The 21,541-nt window shown below is 32.9% G+C and overlaps 1 protein-coding gene across 1 annotated transcript; it reads right to left on the bottom strand.

The window, feature by feature from the left end:
- Nucleotides 1–209: 209 nt before the first annotated feature.
- On the bottom strand, nucleotides 210–20,464 carry LOC127733688 (uncharacterized). The gene is made up of 4 exons (XM_052243000.1): nucleotides 20,292–20,464; nucleotides 15,751–15,852; nucleotides 11,644–11,832; nucleotides 210–397 (listed from the first exon to the last, which is right to left on the bottom strand). The coding sequence occupies exons 1-4, from the start codon at nucleotides 20,374–20,376 to the stop codon at nucleotides 210–212; spliced, it is 564 nt and encodes a 187-aa protein (XP_052098960.1). The 5' UTR covers nucleotides 20,377–20,464.
- Nucleotides 20,465–21,541: the final 1,077 nt, after the last annotated feature.

The following is a 21,541-nucleotide window of genomic DNA, read 5'->3' as shown; positions in this document are numbered from 1 at the left end:
AATCGTAAATTGATTTCTTGAATGCTGATTTGAACCAATTTTTGTCGAAACTATATCAAATAGAGTACAGAAATGCCTTCGGACGCACGAAATTTAAGTGCTATTGACTTTATAATGTTTTTTAGTGGACCGTGTAATGAATTGGATCTATTATATATACATTAGTTGCATTGTTCCTTCTTTATCGTTTTATATCCATAAATTGCTTGTCATATGGAGAAAAGGTAAGAAAACTCACATTGCCCATGATACAATTCTTTTCCATTTCGTCTCCAAATAGGCACTGAAGGTGGGTTTTCAAAAGGAAGAGATTCCATTTTGCACTTAAACACAGCATTTTGACCATCCGAGATAACTTGGGATTTTAGTGTTTCATCTTCTTGAAAAATCGGTTTAGCTAATTAATATAAAAGTAATTTTAATAAAGTGAATTATACAAAGTCGAATTTATAATTTGTGTACACATAATTCTGTTTTCATTCTTTCATTTAACATTTTCACAGTCGATTTTGCCTGAGACTAGCCTTTGGTTCATTATGTAGTAATTAATGATTGGTCCCTTTTGGTAATATATTTCTGACGTATTTAAGTAATTGTCATCCACGATTCTCACATCTCGGCTTTGACCGTTCCTGGTAGAGGTAATCAACAAAAGCGCTTCGGACTTACAAAATATATTAAGTACTTTGACCTGAAATTGTTAACTTTTTATACATTGTGACCTAGATGGAGAGTTGTCTCATTGGCACTCATACCACATCTTCTTTTTATAAGGATTATTTCATTCAATAGTGCATTTTGATCAACTATGACACATGAATGGATTGAGACAGGAACGATACCTTCCGAAATCTAACTATTGATACAAATCAGAGTTTCATGTAGAGTTTAATCAGATTTTTTAAATTTCTTTTCGCGTTGCTCAACATTTATTTTTCTGTGTACCAGAATGTTCTTTGTCGATTTATCTTTATTATTTGGTAAATGGTTTTCTTATGCATTTCTTCTTTCTTTAACTTATTTCTTTCATTAGCTCCTAGTTATATTCTATCTATAACATGAAATAATTTAGATCCCTATTGATACTTACATGTTACATTGACATAAATACGAGCTTGAGCAGTACCAAGTACGTTGACGCCTTGGCAAATATAAGTTCCTTCATCGGTTATATTTAATTTTTTTATTCTCAGGTTTCTCCTGACACTAGGATCAGTGAATTGATATCTGTCACTTGGTTGAATTGGTTGATTGAAACCTGACAAATACCATACAATATCTGGAAGGGGACTACCATGAAATAAACAGTTTAATAAATAACTGTATCATACTTAAAATGGTGGAAATTTGTAAATAGCAACCTAACATTGAAAAATAGATCAGAATAATTGAAAAAGGCAAACTATGGAAAACTCAACTGTAATTCAAAATCAAGAGAGCAACAAAAAATTGTTGAGGCAAATAAAAAAGAATAGAAATGAGTACTCCTGAAAAATTTGATCAATATCTCAGTATAAAAGAATTCTTAATGACAGTAAGGTAAATACTATAGTTCACATAAAATTGGATGTTTATGGCAGAAACATAGAAACCTTTTTAGAGTGTACTATTCTCTTGTGATTTGACATATTATCAATATCTACATATTTTAATAAAACAAAAGAGATGTTACTTTACTTATCCATGTGATGTTTTGTTATTGTTGTTTGTCCTTTCGTTGTTTATATTTTTCCCCATGGCCAATACCCGTTTTTCATTGGACTTATGATTTTTAATGCTCCCTTGGTATCTTTTCTCTATTTTTCAAATGAGCATTCCAGATTTTTTTGAATACCATATAGTATTTTTCTTTTTTGTTATTAAAAACATGTTTTCGTCATCAACTTCTCTTTTAGTCTGACATTTTTCATGTCAAAAGTAGGAAGATGATGAATATATGTTTGAAGTTTGTAAAGTTTTAGTGTTTCTTGTAAATAGAAAGCAATTTTCCTGTTTTAAGAGCCAATAATGACAATGAATAGTTTGCCTTTTCATGAAGCGGTCAATATGATAACTACCAAGTTCTGATCTTACAGCTATATAAAAGGATCATTATTAGTCCTCTGCCGACGAAGTCGAAGGGGACTTTAGGTTTGCACTCCGTCCGTCGGTCTGTCTGTCTGTCTGTCTGTCTGTCCGTCTGTCTTTCTGTCCATCCGTCAGTCCGGCAAATCAGTTTTCCACACATATTTCTTCGTGCTTAAAGATATTGATTTGATATTTGGTGTATTGTTTTATCATGACAAGTTACAGATCAAGTTCGAATTTTGTTCCGGTATGATGATTTTGTGCAGAGTTATGGTCCTTGGACTTACAAAGTTCACTCAAAATATCAGTTTTGCTCACTTTTTTCGTCATGCTTGAAGATATTGATTTGATAATTGGTATAAAGTTTTATCATGACAAGTTACAGACCAAGTTTGGGTTTTGTTCCGATCTGATGATTTTGTGCAGAGTTATGGTCCTCGGACTTAAAAAATTCACTTAAATAATCATTTTCCACACTTTTTTGCGTCATGCTTGAAGATATTGACTTGAAATTTGTTCTATAGTTTACACCGAGACAAGTTATAGATCAAGTTAGCATTTTGTTCCAGTGCAATGAATTTTTAACCGGTAGGGGACTATGTATTGCCATGCAATACTCTCAGAATGCTTGTTTAATCATAATGTTAGTTTTTTAAACCTTTTAAATACCATTTGATTGGACTTTTGCCAATAAAACTAAGAGTGTCTACTTTTTTTATTGTTTTAATTTCTCTACTGTAAAAAGTGGAATAAATATCCGTATACCGTATTTTACTGGTAAAAATAATATATTTGTCTTTAAATTGAGTTGTATAAATGGTTTGACAAAGTCAGTAGTGTTTTATATAATGAATTAAACTGTTGTTATATATTACATTTCTTATTTTTGCCTGTTACCTTGAAAACTATAATAAAAAGAGAGAAACTTTAAATTGCAAAAATTATAAGTAAGACAAGTTCTTCAAATAAGTCAAATAACCGAAATCGTTTGCTGACTTCTTATAGGAGTTATTGCCCCTACATTACGAAGTTGCATTTTTGGGGCATTTTTACTTATTATACAGCAATAAAAACCAACATGACAGTTCCTACAAATATTTCAAGATGTAAAAACCTTTGGTTGACCCTTTAAAGGAGTTATTGTTCATTATTGACGATTTTTACCCATCAGTGCATATTTTTCCAAAACTATACTAGATAAAGAAAACATATAGCCAGTAAACATGATCACAAAGACATTATTTGCAAATATATAAAAATACAAAAATTGTCAACTCTTTTTGAGTTATTGTCATTGAATACTGATTGATTTTAACAAATACTATAACAGATAAAGAAAAAAAAACTGTACATAGCAAAATGATTTGCAAGACACGATCTACTAAGAGTGACATTGCGGAAATATCAGTGGACTCCTTATAGGAGATATTGTTCTTAATTGACGTTTTTCACCCTTTTGGTGTGTTGGGCAAAACATTATAGAAGATAAAGAGAAACTGTAAACCACAAAAGTGACCAGCAAGACAAGATCTACAAATTTTTCAACAAAGCCGAAATTGTAAGCACACTTCTTGATTTTTTTATCTTTTTTTGCATTTTTGTCAAACACTATAGTAGATAGAGAGAAACTGAAAACAGAAAAATTGATCAGCAATATAAGATAACAGTAAAAAAAGTTGAGTCATATGTTATATTTTAGTCTTTAATATTAGATGGAAGCTATTGGTGAAGATGCATATAGATCCAGGCGACCGACACAGGCTCTTAAAGCCTATAGTTGATAGTTGTTTTATGATTATTATTTCTATTTTTACCGTTGATGTTGTTTCTGATACTATTTTATGTTTTTCACTCAGTAAATAGACATAGAAAAAACGCAATGATGACTAAAACAGCTGAAAATATGATTCTGAGTCTTTGTATTTATTATACATTACAATATTACATATGGTTACATTTTTCTTGTTTCTCATTGGTTTATTGGATCACGTGTTGCCCAATATATATTTTGTAATTTTCACTATTTTGACATATTGACTCGACATTACTATTAAAATAGTAACATCGAGTCTATATCATTTCCAAACATAGTAACTTGAGTCAATATCATTTCCAAACATAATAACATTGAGTCAATACAATTTTCAAACTTACTCTATTTACATACGTAATATATAAATTAAGGATTTTCACTCAGTCAACACGTTATATATAGACCAGTCAGCCTTCGTCCTTGGTCAATATAATCTGAACAGGTCCATATATAACATATTGACCTCGTCAAAAGTCCGTTATTAATAAATGTTTATGACGCCTGTAGCCCACCATTTTCTTCGGAAAATGCTTGTACCAAGTCAGGAATATGACAGTTGTTTTCCATTCGTGTCTAGGGCTGATATATTTAGGTGTTTGATTTTTTCAGGTATTATTGAATTTCCCTTGGAGTTCGTTATTTTGTTAATTTATCCATACATTGAATGCTTTTAATTGGACTGGATAAGAAGTAATTAAGATATTGGAAAACATAATTTATCTACTACTTGTTATTAGCTTTGAACTACGAGTATTCTTTAATTGATACTTAGTATCCTTCCTATTTTAGTTATTTGTTTTGTTTCTTTTTGATCTGATAATTCCTTTTACAACTGATCTTTACAGTTTGTTCTTATGGTGTGCTGTTACAACACCGTTTATGTTAGGAGAGATTTGAGGGCTTGCAAATATTTTCAAACCGCCACACTTTGAATGTGCCTGTCCCAATTCAGAAACCTTCTTTTGAGTGTTTTTTGTAGTTCGCTGTTTGTTATATTTTGATTGCATATCATCATTTATTTTTTAACGTTTGGCATTATAATGTCAGAGCTTTTTATAGTTTACCGTACTTACTTACATCCACGTCCTTTTGTCTCTTGAGGGAAGTTGGCTCATTGAAAATCATACCACATCTTCGTATCTTAATAAAACTTACTATCCGGAAAAAATGCACTGTAGTTCAGCATCTCCCCCAAGTAAACCCTGAACATTCTGTGAGAAAAGTAGCAGTGGTGTAACTTGAGTAGGGTTGGTAACTGAAATAAAATTTAGAAAAATAATTAAGCGCTTACGTATCAACTCAGTATTTAAAAGGTGAGTATAAAAACCCGTTCTCACAGATTAGTGAATGAGTTTAATAAAAACGGCACAGAAAAACATCTGTTTTATGCTTGGTTGGTTAATATTTAAAAGCCAATGAGAGAGAATGCGATCTATGGCGTCAACAAGAGAATCTCGTTGGGTGTAAGACGATGGAAAACAATAGAATGGTTATATATTCCATAGTCTAGACCATTTGTGGGATATGCAACTAAGAGGATTAAACATGACTTTTTGTGTTATTAACGTTACAAAACACCATAACAAACATTAAAAGTCAAGAAAAACAACAAAAACAAGAAATGATTGTAACGGGGTATTGTATTGCCCCATTAATATATACTACTGGGAAGTTACCCTAAATATCATGTATTTCATCTCGATGTGTCAAACAAGAAAATACATAGTTTATAAGTAGTGAACTCAGCCATTTATAAGATATTTAAACATGATCAAATGACAGGGATTGGGATGGAGCCCGGGACGCAATCTTGATTGAAATAACAGACAATAAATTATATGGTTTATGAATAGGGGTCGGAACCGTTTTAAAGATATTTTAACATTCCCAAAGTTAGTTCCTTCCTGTTACAATACAAATATAGAAATTGCATAAAAACATCTGGGCGAATACTCCCGTCCTGACTAGTCTTTAGTACGAAACTGTTGAGAGTCGGTATCATCATCTATAGTCAGGGCTTCGATACTTACGCCATTTATAGCTTACTGTTCTTAAACTATCCGTTTATTAACTTAAAAATCATACAAAAAAACTAGTATCCATCTCCATTAGGCAAAGTTGACCTTAGATGAATTTGGCTATTATTTTAGGCCCCTTTCGGTCATATTGATCATCACATATTTGGGTACTTATCGTTTTTATAGATTCTTCTCTCCAATTGTTTGGTTTGAGGGTTCTAAATAAAGGTAAATCAAGAAAAGTGCTACGGACGCATCAACGCCGCGGACTGCCGGCCTTGACATTCCTTTCACAGCGAATGATGTTTCGCGTCCTGAAAATTTCTCTCTTTGTAGGACTCGGACGTCCGTCCCCGGTCTGCCTTTCCCAAATTTTGAAGTGATATTTTCATTTTGGCAACAGTTAAAAGCAAGAGAGAAGTGCGAATTGAATTCAGTGTCGGATTAAAGATTTTGATTGAAAAAGAGGACTTACTAGTATTTGTTTTTTAATTAAGACGATTTCAGCAAAACGTTTCATATATTCGGGATCGTTAAGGTGTCATATTTGATTCTTCAGGGAGGAAAAGCGGAATATAGCAGGTCCTCTTCAAATTTGCAACGGGTTTCAAATCGTTATTTGATAGTTTTGGTAAAGTAAATAAGAAAGTCATCTGCACTTATCGAGTTTGAAAATTTGGTTTTTGTTTGTTTATCGCATGACGTCATTGCCACCATTGTAAATTCAATGCCTGTGAACATATTTAACTAAAAGTATATCTTGTTTTAATAAATTACCTCTACGGACTGTCAAAATGTCATTGCCGCCTTTGTAAAATGCTCTCATCAGCTCATTTTTTATACCACATGAATAAGGCACAGCTGCTGAAGACTCATCATTAAGGCGAACGTACAAAAAATGTAGAGTACCTATTCAGCATACAACATTGAAATTAAAAATTTTCAGCTTTAAGTTTTGTTCAAGTTTCGTCTCACTACACTTTCAAATAAAAATAAGACGCCTAGTACGAATGCCATGACGCAACTATAACTATCCATGGACCATCGGGCAAAGATGTGAATAATTACTTTCAATATATGAAATCAATTCAAAGTTTAATAAACACTTACCCATGGACAAAGGAGGTTTGACAAACAGAAGACTGGTCTTATTTTAATACTTTATGTTAACATGCTAATTTTTATATTAATAAGTTAACATGAGGGTAACATTCCACTAAAACAAATGACTCACCTTATAACATTTTTTATGTTACCCTCTCGTATTAACCAATTATATGAATAACTTACAAGACAATTATAACAGCAGTCTTACAGTTTCAGTCTATTCAGGTTGATTTATCAATTTAATAATAAAAAAAAAAAAATACCTATATGCTCTTTAGAGCCTGTGTCGCTCATTTGCATCTTCAACAATGACCACTTTTTGGTAACAAGCGTGCACACGCTGAAATGTCTCTTCTGTTTTACTTATGATTGAAAGTCTGTTATATGAGGGTTTTACTACAAGTATCACAATCACAAGTCCACTTTACAATCATTCTATACACCAAATATAGTGGTCCTATCGCTAATAGTACACTAGAAAGAGATCAAACCACAAAGTCTTAACATTGACCCCTGAAACATTAAAATGAGATCAAGGTCATATCAACTCTTCCGGATAGACATGTACACCTAACTATCGTTACATAAACCAAAAATAGTTGACCTATTGCTTATAGTATCTGATAAACTGACAAACCCATGAAAAGTCATATGAAACAAGTTTTTTGAAATTATATGTTCTGGACATTAATGAACCAATCCATGTATATATACTAGACTTAGTCTTTAGTGCACGATTGATTTATTACGAATCCATAACAAATATCGACAAGAAAAATTCCATTCATTGAAAACTTTTCCTCCTTATTTACTTTCGTGTTTTATTTCCGAGGCTTACCGAACGATACCATAGCAAACAATCAACATAGAATCATGGAGCGTGAAAATAAGTGAGATGATAGACATGCTATAGAAAGATGTTTAACTATTTTGTATATTTTTCTTGGGTTAATATTTATCGATATAACTTTGTCATAACAGTTATTAATTGATTTGGTGAATACAATTTTTTACGTTCGAAATCAATTAACACTATCTAACTTCGACGTTTGTTTACCTTTTGTTTTATTACAGTATTCCCTCGCACTTGCGCTGTGCGGTTGTCGCAGTTCTAGCAAAAAGTCTTTTGGTTAATGTCACTGCATACACGGAAATGAAAGCTATCGGCGAATAAGAGTACGGGATCATCTAAAGATTTTGATAAGATAAAGGATTTTATTTTAAAAAAAAGTCCAAGTACGCGTGCTGTATATTAAAACTGAGCCATTCAAGTATATGAAACAAATTCAACTGTTTTCAAATGTAAAATATCATATGACTTTAACATTGACCAATGAACCATGAAAATGAGGTCAATGTCATATGAAACCTACCATGCAGACATGTACATCTTGCAATAATTCCATACAATATGACAGTTGTTGTCCATTCGTTTGATGTGTTTGTGCTTTTGATTTTGCCATTTGATTAGGGACTTTCCGTTTTTAATTTTTTTCGGAGTTCAGTATTTTTGTGATTTAACTTTATACAACAAATATAGTGGCCCTATTGCTTATAGAACTGTAAATTCAGAAATATTGCGATGCATTTATACATGCGAAAAATACGACTGGGCAAGGATCGCAAAAATATGAACTCGCATTGTGATATCCTGAATCGTAATAATTTTTATCCATTCTTATTCTTCAAAATAGCAATAATAAATGCACGCAATAATTTCTGAATTTAAGGAATCTGACAAACGTACTTTACCACGAAAATTAAACTTGATCACTGATCGTAATCATGAAATGAGGTCGAGGTCAGGTTAGCCCTGTCTGATAGACAAGTAGACAATGCAAGGTAAACATATACAAAATATAGTTATCGTTTTACTAATAAAAAGTGTATTAAAATTTTCACCAAAAAAAACCCATATATTTTTCAAGCTGTCACTGAAACATACAAATTATTTCAAGGGTAATAGATAAGAATTCCCGTTTGAATGGTTTTACACTAGTAATTTGTTGGGGCCCTTTATAGCTTACTGTTCAGTGTGAGCCAAGGCTCTGTGTTGAAGACCGTACTGTGACTTATAATGGTTTACTTTTATAAATTTTGACTTGGATGGAGAGTTGTCTCATTGGCACTCATACCACATCTTCTTATATCTATGACAGACAAAATTTTCGTAGCAAAAGGTATTGGCATACAAGGTATGAAGCATCCAGGTCATCGACTTTCTTAAATATAAAGCTTTATACAGATAGTTTACGTTTTGCCGCCGCCGGATTGTTATCCTTCTGTCTCGCATCCTGCGACTGTCGACTTTAATCATAATTAAAGGGCAATAACTATAAAGAGTTAACTGTCAATTTCAGTCATGTTGATCTATTTGTAGATCTTTCCTGTTGATCATATTTGCTTTTTAATGTTTCTATCTATCTATTATAGTTTCAAGATAATAGGCAAACACGTGGTAAAAGAAAATCACCATTTAAGGGAAATAACTCATATCAAATTGACTGACGAAGTGGGCCATGCTGATTTATTTGTAGATCTCGTCTTGCTGATCATTTTTGCTACTTAAAGTTTCCTTCTATCTATGATATTTTCAGCATATTAGAAAAAAACCCACATAAAATTGGATAAATTGTCATTTAAGGGCATTTACTCCTACAAAGAGTCAACCAACAATTTAAACAATATAGAAGTATTTGTAGATCTTGTCTTGTTGATCATTTTTTTTAAATTTTCTCTCAAGTATAATTTTTAAGATAGAAGGTTCAATTGCATTAGATGGTAAAATTAGCTATTTAAGGGCAATAACTCCTATAAGAATTCGTCTGACAGTCCTGATTGTAGAAGGTAGATCTCAGCATTCTAAACATTTCTCTCCTGTCAGATGTTCTCTGTAGCGTTGCTTTGTACACATATGTTCTTTTATATGTGATGAGGAAAGATCATTTGGGCTTTGGGCCAGGTGAGATTAAAAAAAGGAGATGTGGTATGATTGTTAAATGAAAGAACTATCTACCAGAGGTCAAAACTAATGGTAATCTCTCACAAGGAAAAAAAACCCAAGTACTGTAGAATATAAGGGCATACACCACAAGCACAAAGACACATTGTACTGCATCGACACAGCACAAGCAACAAACCCTTCAATCATTATTTAAATGCGGTATGATCGGCAATGACACAACTATCCACCAGAGGTCAAAACTAACGGTACACAGATCTGTCACAAGCAAAATATTACGATAACTGTAAATTATAAGGGCATACATCGCAAGCACAGAGACTTATTCTACTGCATCTACACAGCAAAAGCAACAAACCTTTCAATCAATATAAGATAAGAAGATTTGGTATGGTTACAGACAGATCTCTCACAAGCCAAAAACCCATAACTGTAAAATTAGGGAATACACCGCAAGCACAGAGACACATTCTACTGTATCTACACAGCACGAGCGAAAAACCTTTCAATCAAAATAAGATAAGAATATGTGGTATGATTACCTCTGAGACAACCATTCTACAGAGTTCAAAACTAAAGGTAGACAGATTTCTCACAAGCCAAAAATCCATAACTGTAAAATTAGGGCATACATCACAAGCACGGAGACTCATTCTTCCTTGTTTTTTTTTGTTGCTCAAACCGTTACTTAATTTAATATGTTTTCTGTGTCATTTCACTGTCTATATGTATTTACTGTCTCGTCTATGTTTTACATTCTCGGTTTTTCATGTTTCTAGTGTTATACTCGCTCTGGTCAACATCATTTATTGGTTACTCTGATACGATATATCAGTTTCCTAACTGATCACCGGACATGTTTTTCTCGGTGTAAGATCTTTTTATACCACAATAGATAATGAATAGTAAATTTACCAATTGTGTTCTTTTACCGATATCGACATTTTGACTGAGTGTAGATTTGCATGGCGGGTGATGCATGCATGATAGAAAGTGATCATCCTGTCGATGCATACGGTCGCGCTCCTTGTGGAGTTCATGCGATTTCTTCAGTTTTTGTTTTTAACATTAATTTTAATCTTTTCAATGAATTTATGAGATTTAAACATCGGTTAACCACTGTTGCCTCTGATTCATTTTCTTTTTACTTCACAGTAAACTTTCTTTATTTCAATAGAACAAAATAAGATGCTAAACCACTTTGCTAAATTACTTTCATTTGATAGAAAGAAAAATAAAGAACTACATTCTGAATGTGCCTATCCCGAGTCAAGAGCCTGTGATTCAGTGGTTGTCGTTTGTTGCTGTATATCATATTTGTTTTTCGTTCATTATTTTGTACATAAATAAGGCCGTTAGTTTTCTCGTTTGAATTGTTTTACATTTGTCATTTCGGTGCCTTTTATAGCTGACTATGCGGTATTGGTTTTACTCATTGTTGAAGGCCGTACGGTGAGTTAATTTCTGTGTCATTTGGTTTCTTGTGGAGAGTTGTCTCATTGGCAATCATACCACATCTTCTTATTTTTATATATACTACATGTAGTATGTGTCAAAAGTCATTAAAATAAAGGTTTTATACTATCATGAATAAATAAACAAATGAATGTGATTCTAAAAGGTAGTAGAACAAAATAAAATTTAATTTTATGGCCTGATGGCTAAAAAAAACTTACCATCTTTATCAATAGCTATTCGTTTAGTTTCATAAATAGTATTACTGGTTCCATCCCCTAACTTCCATTCAACCCTACACTCGTTTTTAGGTTTACACTTTGGTTTACCCCTACATGGTATAGACACACTCCTAAACTGGTAAGCACTTGTTAATGTCATTTCAACTGTGTCGCTAAAACTTGAAATTACTAAAACAAACAGGTACAAAATGGTTATTGAGGACAATCAACGAAAGCGAAAACAAGGTTTTTCCTGTGGTTAAGTTTTGTAATTAGAAATTGATGAGCATAACATGAAATATAATTGCAGGCCACATTGATTTTTTAAAATTGTAGCCTAATTAGTCGAGGAATCCGCGAGTTTTAATCTTTGATAGAACATGGTTGACTGGGTTACAGGAATTTGGCCACCTTGTCTTGGGAGTATCTCTTTACCTAATGCCATTTTACATTGATGTGCTGACTCATTCCCAGAAGTGATTCCCCTCAGGCATCATTGTACAAATGAAATTCCCCTTGGTCATCTGTAAATACAATCGTTTTGTTTAATGAGATTCTTAATGGCAAAGAGAGATTCCCTATGAGCATCATTATTAATGATAACCTTTGTTGTATAAGTAGATTGATTTATCTAAGGCTTCTTCATAATATAAATGAATTTGATATAAAGGGATTTCCCTCGCGCATTATTGTATTATCCAGGTATTAAAGAAATGGGCATTTCCTTTGGTAACAGTAAATACAATCGTTTTGTTTCGAGAGATTCCCATTAGCAAAGAGATATGTCATTGGACATCATCACAGATAGACATTATGTAAAAAAGAGATTGACTCCTCTCAGGCATCATAATATACAGACCTTACATACAAAGAGACTCCCGTCGGGCGTTTTTATATTATAGCAATATCTAAAGGGATATTCATCTTGGGCATAAGTAAATACTTAACACTGAAGAGTTATTTCCATATTAATTAGCTGTTAACCAGATTCCCTTGGAAAACTCGTGCCTTCAGGTAATAAGTTTCAAACTGTCTCGTGTCCTTGACTTTTTCCTTTCCGGCCGTAAATCCCTTGCTAAATAGGGACGCATGTTTAGCAGTGTTGGATGTAAAAATTCGTCTGGTCGGATTAAAAAGGTTAGAATCCGATTTCTAGTAGTATACGGCGTGTGGCTCGCTTTCTGTAAGTGAACTTGCAACAACTCTTTTCGGAATTGGTAGGTGGCATGCTGACAGTGTAAATGTCTGCCCCTTTCCAAAAAAATGCCTTCATTTTCAGTTTGAGTTCTCATTCCTAATTTTGCCTGTCTTTGGGAACAAACCTAATAATTCAATAATTTTAACGGTTTCTCGTCCTGAATATACATGAAATAATTTACACTGGACATTAAACAACCAACAGTCATTCAATCATAGATAAAATAAACTCATCATAGATACCAGGCTTTAAATTTTTAATTCCATGGCTAGACGCGCGTTTTGTCTGCAAAAGACTCATCAGTTAAGCTCGAATCAAAACAGTTTAAAAAGGGTAAATAAAGTTCGAAGAGCATTAAACCATCCATGTCTCCTTTCATATTTTTAGGGTGTCGAAATTTTACAAAACATACAATTATGTTTTCTTGAAGCTCAAACCTAAACACTTAAAGTCAAAGATGTATAAATACTTGAATACCCAATAGGGACCAAAACAAAATAGTCAAGAATTATGACACATATGAATATAGAAAAAAGGAAACCAGTGTCAATGTGGTTTAGACTGTTATTGTTATCTAAACTTAAGATAGCCCAGATGCCTACACATGTAAAATATAAATAATCAACTTAAGGAACAGTTTTCCACATAAAATGAAACCATGTTCAATATTAACAAAGCGTGTACAGGCTAATAAATTAGCAGTTTGTAGTTTATGTAAACGTGAGAACATATGTCTTTAAATAAAATGTTTTATAAAAATAAAGAGATGTAGTATGTCCACCAAAGTTCTAAATTTAGATATAAAGAAATAGAAAAAATGTTATAATAAAAAACTATCAGTAGACAGCTCTCTCACAAGCAAAAAAAAAAAAAAACATAACTGTAAAATATAAGGGCATACACTACAAGCACGGGGACACATTCTACTGCATCCACACATCACGAGTGTTATGTTATTGTAATAATTATATTTATTTATCTTGGACTAATTTGTTTTGTGTGGCCTTATAACATGAATAATATGTTTACATAATACATATAGTTCTTTACAAAATAACTGTGCAGTTTAAAAATCACTGGAACAATCATAGATACTGATGGGATGATTAGAACTTTCTTTCTATTTGACTTACATAATAATTCTGAAATGATCATAATCTACGATGTGTAATTTAAACTTCAATCGTATTCTCGAAGTTTCCGTTCTAAAGTTTTCTAGGAGTATCCCTTCTACAGTGTTCTAGAGATTTCCGTGACAACTATATATATACAGACACTAAAGTTAGACTTTCGGATTAGACATTAACATTCTTGTATTCTCAGAAGTTCTTTGCAGTTGTTGGATTGACACTCTTATTTACGTTAAGTACATCATACTAGATTGTGACTTATTGGACGTAATATTCTCTTTGGATTCTCGCAACAGTGAAGAGAACAAATCCGGATAAAGAAAAGACAAAAGGGTCGGACATATATTTTAACAGTTAAGTTGACATTTCAATTTGTATAATATTTCTTGTTAACTTGTGTAGAATAAATCTTGTTAAATTTGATTATTGATTTGTGTCTTTTGTTGGCTACAATTTAAAGGTGATTTCTGACCATAACAGAAATTGGGGGCTCGTCTGGGATAACGTTAATATCTTATTAATTTTTTTTCAGTATTTTTATTAGAATTTGCCAACAAAATTCTACAAAATGGCATTAGAATCCGGTAAATTTTTGAAAACTCCAGACCTGGAGGGGTCGGAAGAATTAAAGAAAAAGGAATTAGCGTTGCTTGCTAAACATCTGAAATTAGACTTTAGAGTATCTATTAGAAAACAAATTATAAAGAATTTGGTAATAGACGAATTAGTTGACACAGAAATTTTAGGTGAAGAGGCTCTTGAACTTAAGGTCGAAAATGTTGATGCTATCAAATTAAAACAGCTTGAATTAGAACATGAATTAAAAATTAAAACAGTTTGAAAAAGAAGTTGAATTAAAACAATTGGAAAAAGAAGAAAGGTTAGAGATGGAGAGAAAAGAAAAAGAAGAAAGGTTAGAGATGGAGAAAAAAGAAAAAGAAGAAAGGTTAGAGATGGAGAAAAAAGAAAAAGAAGTTGAATTTAAATAAATACAGGCAGAACTTGAAACGAGGCAAATGTTAGAGATGGAGAAAATGAAAATTGAAATGGTCGCAGAAGAAAGCAACACTAAAGTCTAGACAAAATCAGAACATTTTGTTGCAGCAAAAAATATACGTTTGGTTCCCAAATTTGTGAAAAAACAGTCGATAAATATTTTCCACAGTTTGAGAAAATTGCCCATAATTTGAAATGGCTAAAGCCTTATTGGACTACGATGCTGCAAAGTGTTTTTTTAGGGCAAGGCCGCTGAAATTTAGTTTTAAAAGCTTATGGGCTTGTGCCAGAAACATATAGACAAAATTTTAATACTTCGAGCGGAAATTACAAAAATCAAAGTACTGAGCGTACTGATGGTAAGCTTGTTGCACAGAATAATAGTCAGTCTAGTTATAATATGTCTAGTCCAAAATTTGATACTTTTGAGAAGAAGTCACTAACTTGTGCATATTGTAAATAAAAATGGTCACCTGATGGCTGATTGTTTTAGACTCCAGAAGAAGAATGAAAGAGATAATAAACCCAAGTCCAGTGCTTGTACGACACCCCTTGTAACCAATAAGTTGGAATGTCCTGCGAGTCAGGCTTTTAAGTCCAGTGTTTGTAATTACATGGAAGATTATAAACCCTTTATGTCTGATGGGTTTGTTTCTATTGTTGATAATACTACTTTTCCGCCTATTAAGATTTTACGGGACACTGGAGCTTCTCAGACTTTATTGTTAGAAGGTGTGTTGCCTTTGTCCGAGGAGACTTCTGTTGGTGCCTCCGTTTTGTTACAAGGTGTGGAGTTAGGTTGTATAGATGTTCCTCTCCATCGTATTTGTCTGAATTCAGATTTAATTACTAGACCAGTTGTTGTGGGTGTTACTCCTAATCTCCCTGTTGATGGTGTTTCATTATTGCTAGGAAATGATCTAGCTAGGAACAAAGTGGTTGCTGAACCAATTTCTACCAGTTAACCGGTTGTGGATGTTAAATCACAGGAAAATGATGCTGAACTGTATCCAGCTTCTGTTGTTACTAGGACGATGGCAAGAAAACAACAAAATGTGTATTTGCAAGAGGACAAGTATGATTATATGGACCTTTCTGACACTTTCTTTGCCGACATTGAAAGTCTCGGTAGCTCAAAAAAGGCCATAATAAAACCACCTAGTACTAACAAACATGTAATTATGCCATTGCCAGACGTGAACAGCCATTCATTAGACAAAAGAAAGTTTGCGGAAGAGCAAAATAAAGACCCTGAGGTTCTTCAGCTCCACAAGAGGGCTCAAACACAGGAGGAAGCAGGCAAAGTGGGCGAATTTTACTGCCATCAAGACGGTATTTTAATGAGGAAATGGAGGCCACCTGATGCTATCCCAGAGGAGGAATGGAGAGTGGTATACCAAGTGGTGGTGCCTAAGGTCTATAGGCAAGAAATTATTGGTCTTGCCCATGACACTCCTTTGGCAGGACATTTAGGTATAAGGAAGACTTGCCTAAAGATCTTACAACATTTCTACTGGCCCAGACTTAGAAATAATGTCGCAAAATATTGCAAATCATGCCATATACGCCAGGTTGGTGGAAAGCCTATCCAGAAAATACCACCAGCACCTCTTCTGCCAATTCCAGACTTCGGAGAACCTTTCAGTCGAGTACTAATTGACTGCGTTGGACCTTTACCCCTAGACCAAGACGATCATGTGTACATCTACTCGCTTTCTTGAGGCTATTCCGTTAAGGAATATCAAGACACCAACTATTGTCAAAGTTCTTATCAAATTTTTCACGTTAGTAGGAGTTCCTAAATCTATACAGTCCGTCCAGGGTTCAAATTTCATGTCAGGTTTATTTCAGCAGGTCGTTTACCAGTTAGGGATTGCTCAGTATAGGTCAAGTGCTTATCATCCAGAATCTCAAGGTGCCTTATAACGTTTTCACCAAACATATAAAAACATGATTAGAACTTTTTATCTTCAATTTGACAGGGACTGGGATGATGGTGTTCACTTTCTACTTTTTGCGGTCCGAGAGGCTGTTCAATAATCCTTTGGTTTTAGTCCCTTTGAGTTGGTGTTTGGTCATACTGTAAGGGGACCTTTGAAATTGGTTAAGGAAAAATGGCTTACTGAACAGACTGACTTGAATCTTCTAGACTATGTATCTAGATTTAAAGAAAAAATGTATACTGCTTGTCAAATTGATCAGAACAATTTAAAACTTGATCAGAATAAGATGAAAATATGGTATGATAAAGATGCCAGGGACAGATTTGTTTTAGCCTGGTGATAAGGTAATTGTATTTTTGCCAGTCCCTTGATATCCTTTACAGGCTAAATATTGTGGTACTTATAAAGTAGAGAGTAAAACCAATGATTTGAATTATATTGTAAAAACTCCAGGTCGGCGTAAACAAAATAGAGTGTGTCTCATTAATATGTTAAAACCATATTTTTAGCGTACTAATGAAGGTGAGAGTAAACCAGTTGCAACTTTGGCCATGGTTGAATTCGAGAACGATCATGACAAACCAGATATAATTGAACCAGCTTTTGATTCAAAGACTATGGAACAAACAGTAAGATTGAAAAATTCAGACATTTTGTCAAATTTAGACTCAAAACTTGCACATCTGACTTTTGATAGTAGAGAAAAATTAAAAACTATGGTATTTTCTTTTAAAAATCTTTTCCAGATGTGCCAAAAAAACCCACTGATGTTGATGTAGGCGATGCTTCTCCAATTAAGCAACATTCTTACCGGCTCAATCCACTAAAACTTGATTTTATGAGACAAGAAATTAGATATATGCTTGGTATAATGGTTTACTTTTATAAATTTTGACTTGGATGGAGAGTTGTCTCATTGGCACTCTTCTTATATCTATTGACAATGATATTATTGAGCCGAGTAACAGTGATTGGAGCTCTCCTTGTCTCCTTGTGCCCAAACCAGATAAAACCTTTCGTTTCAGAAAAATTAATTCTGTTTCAAAATCTGATTCCTATCCGATTCCAAGGATAGACGACTGCATTGATAACATTGGACAAGCAAAATTTGTGAGCAAATTTGGTTTATTGAAAGGTTACTGGCAAGTACCATTGACACAGATAGCTCGTGAAATATCAGCTTTTGTCACACCAAACGGCTTATTTCACTCTACTGTCATGCCGTTTGGTATGAATAGTGCTCCAGCTATTTTAAAGAATGATCAATAATGCTATAAAAGATTTAGACTGTTGTTATGCTTATACTGATGATCTTATTGTTTGTAGTGATAGCTGGGAAGAGCATTTAACACATTTATATGATACTTTTGATAGATTGTCACAATCAAATTTGAATGATCAATAATGTTATAAAAGATTTAGACTGTTGTTATGCTTATATTGATGATCTTATTGTATGTAGTGATAGCTGGGAAGAGCATTTAACACATTTATATGATACTTTTGATAGATTGTCACAATCAACGTTGAATGTTAATCTTGGTAAAAGTGAATTTTGCCAGGCTACTGTTGATTATTTAGGGCATACAGTTGGCCAAAGTCAAGTGAAACCTTTAATGGCTAAAGTGGATGCAATTACCAAATTTCCTTCTCCTACAAATAAAAAACAACTTATGAGATATTTAGGTATGATTGGATTTTACAGGAAACAGTTCAAATTTTGCTACTGTTGTTCAACCATTGACTCATCTTTTACGGAAAGGTTCTAAATTTATGTGGAGTGATAATTGTCAAAACGCTTTTGAAAATAACAAGTCACTTTTAATTAACAGTCCAGTTCTGATTCCTCCAGACTTTAAAAAACAATTCAAACTTGCCATTGATGCAAGTAATGTAGGAGTTGGAGTCGTTTTATATCAAGAGACAGATGATAATGTTGAGAAACCTATATCATATTTTCTAAGAAATTAGATAAACATCAGAAAAATATTCAACTATTGAAAAGGAATGTTTTGCACTGTTGTCTGCACTTCAAGTTTTTGATGTTTATTTAAATCCCACTATACATCCTATTCTTGTTCATACTGATCATAATCCTCTCACCTACATACATAAAATGAGAAACAAGAACCAGAGGTTGGCTAGGTGGAGTTTATCGTTACAGGAATATGATGTTATTGTAAAACATTTTAAAAGTAAAGATAATGTAATAGCAGATGCTTTATGTAGATCTTATTAAAACACTGTATACATACTATGTATTTATATATATATATAAATTGTTCATAAAAAGCTCTTCTTACACTCATTTTTTTAAGGGGGGATGTGTTATGATATTGTTATTATTATATGCATTTATCTTGGACTAATTTGTTTTGTGTGGCTTTATTAAATGTATAGTATGTTTACATAATACTTATAGTTGTTTACAAAATAACTGTGCAGTTTAAAAATCACTGGACCAATCATAGATACTGATGGAATGATTAGAACTTTCTATTTGACTTACATAATAATTCTGGAATGATCATTATCTACGATGTGTAATTAAAACTTCAATCGTATTCTCGAAGTTTCTGTTCTAAAGTTTTCTAGGAGTATCCCTTCTACAGTGTTCTAGAGATTTCCGTGACAACTATATATATACAGACACTAAAGTTAGACTTTCGGATTAGACATTTACATTCTTGTATTTTCAGAAGTTCTTTGCAGTTGTTGGATTGACACTTTTATTTACGTTAACTACATCATACTAGATTGTGACTTATTAGACGTAATATTCTGTTTGGATTCCCGCAACAATGAAGAGAACAATTCAGGATAAAGAAAAGACAAAAGGATCGGACATAAAGTTTAACAGTTAAGTTGATATTTCAGTTTGTATAATATTTCTTGTAAACTTGTGTATAATAAATTGTGTTAAATTTGATTATTGATTTGTGTCTTTTGTTGGCTACAATTTAAAGGTGATTTCTGACCGTAAGACGTGCAACAAACCCTGCATTCAATATAAAAATAAGGAGATGTGGTATGATTGCCAATGAGACAACTATCCACCAAAGTTCTAAATTTAAATTTAAAGAAATAGAAAAAATATTATAATAAAAACTATAAGTAGACTTTTTACGCTCTGGCACTTCTAAATAGTTTATTTGCATATTATTCAGTACACACCCATTAAATCTCAATCGTCAGCAAAAGGTGTTAAAATTGTTGATTTAACTGCGATAGGCATGTAGTAAATATGTAATATTTGAAAAACCGATTATTCAAAATAATTTCTTACTCAGATTAAAGATTTTTACCACAACGATTTAAATCCTAAAAGTCACAAAAAGACTATTTCAGTTTTTCATGTTTTTTACATATAAAATAACATACATGCTCTTTCTATCTTAAATGCTGCAGAGACTGCTGTTCCATATTTGTTTGTGGCAAAACACTGATATGTACCGAAGTCATGCATTAAGGGTTTGGTTATTGTCAGTTGTCCTATGTTTCGATTCGATGAAATCTGTAGGCTATCATGGAGTACTTTACCGTCATGTTTCCATTGAAATCTGTAATATATATAATGTTTGCATGCATTGTTTTATCGAGTATAGACATCCCATATTGTTCTGTATTTCTACAGTTTCCCTTATTCTACACGGCTTTACTCATACTTAAAAGACGAGAGGTGCATTACAAGCTTTCACTGTGACGGACGACTAAAACGACACGACAAACAATTATAATTTCTAGATTTCAAGAAAATGTTCCATAATGCCCCAATCATTCCAATGAGGCTCCTATTTCTAGCTATGAGGTAGCACAGTTATGAAAACACTTAAAATTGACACTCATAAATTGTAATCACCCTCTTTCCCTTGCTTTCTAACAAATAAGGCTTACTGTTTGTGTCATGTATGTGCATATGTATGGAAACAGCATCTTTGATAGATTTGATTTCAAATAGTAAAAATGGTGAAATATGATCTCTTCATGCTGTAACCATGGCAATATTCTGCATTTATTTGATACAAAATATTGCAAATAAGGGGATGAAAAGTCCCATAATTTGGTTCAAAGTAGCAATACTAATCCAATTGAGCGATACCTTTGGTGAAACCATTGACATTTATCTATTAAGAGATCAAATAAAAATCATATGCACTTCACCTAATTTTTCCATCAAATTGAATTTGAAAGTTTGAGCGTAAAAAAAATTTTTGGAAAACACTACAATAATTTCTGGGCGGTACGGATGTGAAAATACGGACTGTCAAACATAAAATGGCCTAACATGCAAAAAACAATCTTGTTCGTATACACCCACTTTGAAGGCTCTATTATACTTCCGCTATCTACAAATCAATTTTATTGCACAATAACCTTCATATTTGAAAAATTCATCGGGGCCAAAATGCAAAACCAAACTCCGAAGTGTGTATTGCTACCTAAATATCACAGTTGGGACATAGTAAAAAAAAGTACATGTTCTGCAAGACCAGGTGAGAATGAAATCTGAATATATATCAAAACAGTAAGCCTAAACAAATTATACATAAAAAAGAAGATTCAAAGGGTTAAAAAACATCATAAAAAAAATAAAACAGACGGAAGGACAATATTTTTTCCTGCTTCACAAA

The sequence above is a fragment of the Mytilus californianus genome, unplaced genomic scaffold (genome assembly GCF_021869535.1).
Source record: "Mytilus californianus isolate M0D057914Y unplaced genomic scaffold, xbMytCali1.0.p SCAF_3, whole genome shotgun sequence".
Taxonomy (NCBI): domain Eukaryota; kingdom Metazoa; phylum Mollusca; class Bivalvia; order Mytilida; family Mytilidae; genus Mytilus; species Mytilus californianus.
Note: the sequence above shows the minus strand (reverse complement) of the source record. Positions and strands in the feature narration are given on the sequence as shown.

What these genes read in the sequence shown, in the direction of transcription:
- LOC127733688 (XM_052243000.1), bottom strand. Translation starts at nt 20,376, where the DNA reads ATGCATGACTTCGGTACATATCAGTGTTTTGCCACAAACAAATATGGA. An exon ending in ACAACCTAACTCCACACCTT is followed by an intron (nt 11,833 to 15,750) that starts GTAACAAAACGG and finishes TGTTTGTTTTAG; the next exon opens with TAATTTCAAGTTTTAGCGAC. An exon ending in AATAGCTATTGATAAAGATG is followed by an intron (nt 398 to 11,643) that starts GTAAGTTTTTTT and finishes TATATTAATTAG; the next exon opens with CTAAACCGATTTTTCAAGAA.